At 41.1% G+C, this 4,910-nt stretch overlaps 1 protein-coding gene across 1 annotated transcript in view; it reads right to left on the bottom strand.

Moving 5' to 3' along the window:
• The window catches only part of ca9 (carbonic anhydrase IX), a gene marked incomplete at its 5' end in the record, with an annotated part of 48,670 nt that extends 45,708 nt beyond the window's left edge, over window positions 1-2,962 (bottom strand). Inside the window, one exon of the mRNA XM_084325951.1 lies at window positions 2,816-2,962. Within this exon, the coding sequence (XP_084182077.1) occupies window positions 2,816-2,962 (147 nt within the window). The remainder of the gene's footprint in view (window positions 1-2,815) is intronic.
• Between the last annotated feature and the right edge of the window lie 1,948 nt (window positions 2,963-4,910).

Genomic DNA, 4,910 nt, shown 5'->3' on the forward strand with positions numbered 1-4,910 from the left:
ACCTTCAACCAGAGCAGCATAACTGGACCACATACCACTTTAACATCACATTTATAGGTCAATGGAGCGAGGATTGAACGCTCCAAAACACTGGAATACACAAACATCATGTAGGATGTATACTTTTACTTTTGATACTTAAGTAAAGTTTCTCAACTTTTACGTAAGTAGCATTTTGAATGGAGGACTTTCTCTTCTACCAGAGTACTATTAAGTAACCATTAAGTAACTATTAAGTAAGTAAATGGTAAATGGCTGCATTTTTATATAGCGCTTTTATCCAAAGCACTTTACAATTTGTTACTCACATTTTACCCATTCGCTCACACATTCACTCTCACTCACACACACACCTGGCAGAGGCAACCATGCAAGGTGCCGACCTGCACATCGGGAGCAATTAGGCGTTAAGTGTCTTGCTCAACGACACTTTGACACGCTGCCCGTGAGGAGAGGGAATCGAACTGAGAACCTCCGGATTACCAGACGACTGCTCTACCTCCTGAGCCGCTGTCGCCCAAGTAAATCTTCCACCACTGCCACTTCCTCACGTGGAGTATTTATACTTGGAAAGCTTGCAGTATTTCTGCTGGTCACTGCGGCTGTGCTGCTGCTGCCAGCTTATTGGTTAGCTTCATCACATGGTGTATTTACAACCAAACGAGAGTCATGTTGATAATATAATCCATTCATAAAACACAAGTGTTCTTTATAACGTGTCAATTAGATAAGAGAACCATTAAAGCTTTTAAAACTCCATTATGAATAGATGGTCAGGGGAGCGCTCTAACAAGTGGCCCTGTACCTTGTTGCACATTAGATTTTCCAATTATGATTATGATTTATGACTTATATCTATGGCCAGGCAAAGTATATGCATACATCCATTTGTAATTTGGTTCATAGAGATGTTATAAGCCTGTTATAAGAGTGTCTAATAGCTCATGCAATATGATCCATTATACTATAGCTAATCTGCCCTTTCCTGTCTCTCTCTCTCTTCTCTCTCTCTCTCTCCTCTCTCTCTCCCCTATCCTCTCTCTCTCACTCTATCTCTCACTCTATCTCTCTCTCCCCTCTCTCTCTCTCTCTCCCCTCTCCTCTCTCTCTCTCTCTCTCCCCTCTCTCTCTCCTCTCTCACTCTATCTCTCACTCTATCTCTCACTCTATCTCTCTCTCTCTCTCTCTCTCTCTCTCTCATCTCTCTCTCTCTCTCTCTCTCTCTCTCTCTCTCTCTCTCTCTCTCCCCTCTCCTCTCTCTCTCTCTCTCTCCCCTCTCTCTCTCCTCTCTCACTCTATCTCTCACTCTATCTCTCTCTCTCTTCTCTCTTTCTCTCTCTCTCTCTCTCTCTCTCTCTCTCTCTCTCTCTCTCTCTCTCTCTCTCTCTCTCTCTCTCTCTCTCTCTCTCTCTCTCTTCTCTCTCTCTCTCTCTCTCTCTCTCTCTCTCTCTCTCTCTCTCTCTCTCTCTCTCTCTACATATGTAATTACTCCATAATTTGACCCCACCTATCAGAATGTTGAAATGCCTCAGAATCAGCAGCAGCTGTGTCTATTCATATTATATTCATATTATACTCATATTATATTTTCAATAGGTGTATCAGTGGCCTGTCACTGTGACAAAGAGGAGATTGATCAGCCTTCAGCCTTGAAAATACTTTCCTGTAGGAACTAGACCACCCCCCCCCCCCCCCCCCCCCCCCCCTCTCTCTTACTAGCTTTGTGTCCCAAAACAAACCTAAACGAATCAATCTAATCAATCAATCTAAACTAATCAATGTTTTGGAAGTACATTTATTTTTCTTTAATAGAGCTTATGTTTATTAAGGGTATCACCTTTAAATAACATCAATTTTAATCAACACATTGAGCCGTACTGTATTGTACCCATTCTGCAATCTGTTAATACAGTTTTCAATCAATCAATCAATCAATCAATCAATCAATCAATCAATCAATCAATCAATCAATCAATCAATCAATCACATCCTTACATCTTTGAAGGTATCACTTTAAATGAACCCCTGAGAGTTATATAAGTCAAATATCTGTCCCAGCTAGCACTGTATCTATCCATCACATCTCATGTGTTTTTGCCTTGAGCATGTTTTGTATTGGCCCGGTTATGCTTTTTCTATGCATTTCCTTTTCATATTTTATAATTTTGTAGTTTATTTTTGTCTATTCCTTTGTTTTGTTTTTTATTCATATTCTTTGCCTAGTTATACACTGATGAATTTCTGTTTATTGTTTGTTATATCAATGAACTGTCTGATGACTGTTGTGTGTGTTTTTATGTGTGGACCCCAGGAAGACTAGCTAGTTGCTACGGCACTAACTAATGGGGATCCTTAATAAAATATCAAAATATATCACCCAGCTAGCACTGTATCTATCCATCACATCTCACCCAGCTAGCACTGTATCTATCCATCACATCTCACCCAGCTAGCACTGTCTCTATCCATCACAACTCACACCAGCTAGCACTGTATCTATCCATCACAACACACTGTATCTATCCATCACATCTCACCAGCTAGCACTGTCTCTATCCATCACAACTCACCCAGCTATCACTGTATCTATCCATCACAACACACTGTATCTATCCATCACAACACACTGTATCTATCCATCACAACACACTGTATCTATCCATCACAACTCACTGTATCTATCCATCACAACTCACTGTATCTATCCATCACAACTCACTGTATCTATCCATCACAACTCACTGTATCTATCCATCACAACTCACTGTATCTATCCATCACACAACTCACAGTATCTATCCATCACACAACTCACCTTAGGTCCTGGATGCTGCTCTCCACTGTGCTGCTCCCCGCTCTCCTCCGAGGATGAGGAGGAGGATGAAGCTGTCAGAGTGAGCAGACCGTGGTGGAGGAGGAGGATGAGGAGGAGGGTGAAGAAGGTCTCCGGTATCACCGTCATGGCAAAGATTCAGGTCTACTGTATAAACTCTTGAGATGAACGGTGTCTTGTAAAGTAAGGGCAGTCTAGTGTGAACTTGAAGTCGCCTGGTCAATATGTCTGACGGTCAGTATACCTCAGAGATCCTCAGTGACGGAGTAGCCAGCTGGAGCAACAGACAAGTTGTCAATATAGAAATATACACTCTTTATAGTCCAAAACAGTTTTGAATCGTCAGTGTGTGTGTGTGTCTCTCTCTCTCTCTCTTGAGTGTGTCGAAGCTGCTCAGTGCTCCAGGTTTGAAAGAGCCAGGCCACCTGGGAAGGGCTTTTATAAAAAAACATGTCTGTGAGGACAGCCCTTCAGCGTCCAATCAGGGCCGTCGGGGCTGCTCAAGGTGCCGGGCACAGAACAGCCCCGCCCCTCTCCCTCCTCAAACCCCCCCCTCCCTCATCAGTACTCCGTGAGAGGAAATTCCCTGTCCCTGTTAACCCTTTCACTACCACCACACTACCAAATGGTTAACCCATTTCACTGCGACAATACAGAAAGGTTAACCCTTTCACTGCCACACGACACAAATGGTTAACCCTTTCACTGCGGCAATGCAGAAAGGTTAACCCTTTCACTGCCACACCACACAAATGTTTAACCCTTTCACTGCCACACCACACAGGAGGTTAACCCTTTCACTACCACACTACAGACGGTTGGGTTAACTGAGGTCTCTCTAATATATATCTAATAGTGCTATTTAATCTAGATCCCTGTTAACTCAGATCTCTCTAATATATACTGTATCTAATAGTGCTATTTAATCTAGATCCCTGTTAACTGAGGTTTCTATAATATATATATATAATATTACTATTTAATGTAGTCCAGTTAACTGAGGTCTCTCTAATATATACTGTATCTAATAGTGTTATTTAATCTAGATCCCTGTTAAGTGAGGTCTCTATAATATATATATAATAGTACTATTTAATGTAGTCCCGTTAACTGAGGTCTCTATAATATATACTGTATCTAATAGTGCTATGTAATCTAGATCCCTGTTAACTGAGGTCTCTATAATATATATAATAGTACTATTTAATGTAGTCCTGTTAACTGAGGTCTCTATAATATATATAATAGTACTATTTAATGTAGTCCTGTTAACTGAGGTCTCTATAATATATATATAATAGTACTATTTAATGTAGTCCTGTTAACTGAGGTCTCTATAATATATATATAATAGTACTATTTAATGTAGTCCTGTTAACTGAGGTCTCTATAATATATATATATATAATAGTACTATTTAATGTAGTCCTGTTAACTGAGGTCTCTATAATATATATATAATAGTACTATTTAATGTAGTCCTGTTAACTGAGGTCTCTATAATATATATATATATAATAGTACTATTTAATGTGGTCCTGTTAACTGAGGTCTCTATAATATATATATCATATATCTAATTGTGCTATTTAATCTAGATCCCTGTTAACGTAAGGTTATGTATATAACCAAGTTCTATGAATACTGGTGACACTCAGCGTCATTCTGCACTAACCTCACTTTGTGCACAGCACTGAATAAAAAACTCCACAATGTACCTTTACATACCGACATCCGTCTGGCCACACCCCATATCCGCTTACCTTCATAAGCAGGTGTGTGGTCACCTACTCGCCTCCTTCCCAAACTTTCACCACAAGGCGAGGTCAAGGGCCGCAGTGGCGTCCTGACGCTGAGCGTCACCAGTATTCATAGAACTTGGTTATATACATAACCTTACGTTCTATTTCATACTGGTTTCCGCTCAGCGTCATTCTGCACAACAGGAGCTGAGCGGAAGCCAGAAGCTCGACAAATGTACCCCGCTGAGGCCCCCCACAACCATCAGACCGGAGAGGACCGAGCCCCCCGACCCTCCCTGATGGAGGGATACCCTCCATATTGGAGGACGGGAGGG

This window comes from Notolepis coatsorum (assembly GCF_963971535.1).
Source record: "Notolepis coatsorum genome assembly, chromosome: 12".
Taxonomy (NCBI): Eukaryota; Metazoa; Chordata; class Actinopteri; order Aulopiformes; family Paralepididae; genus Notolepis; species Notolepis coatsorum.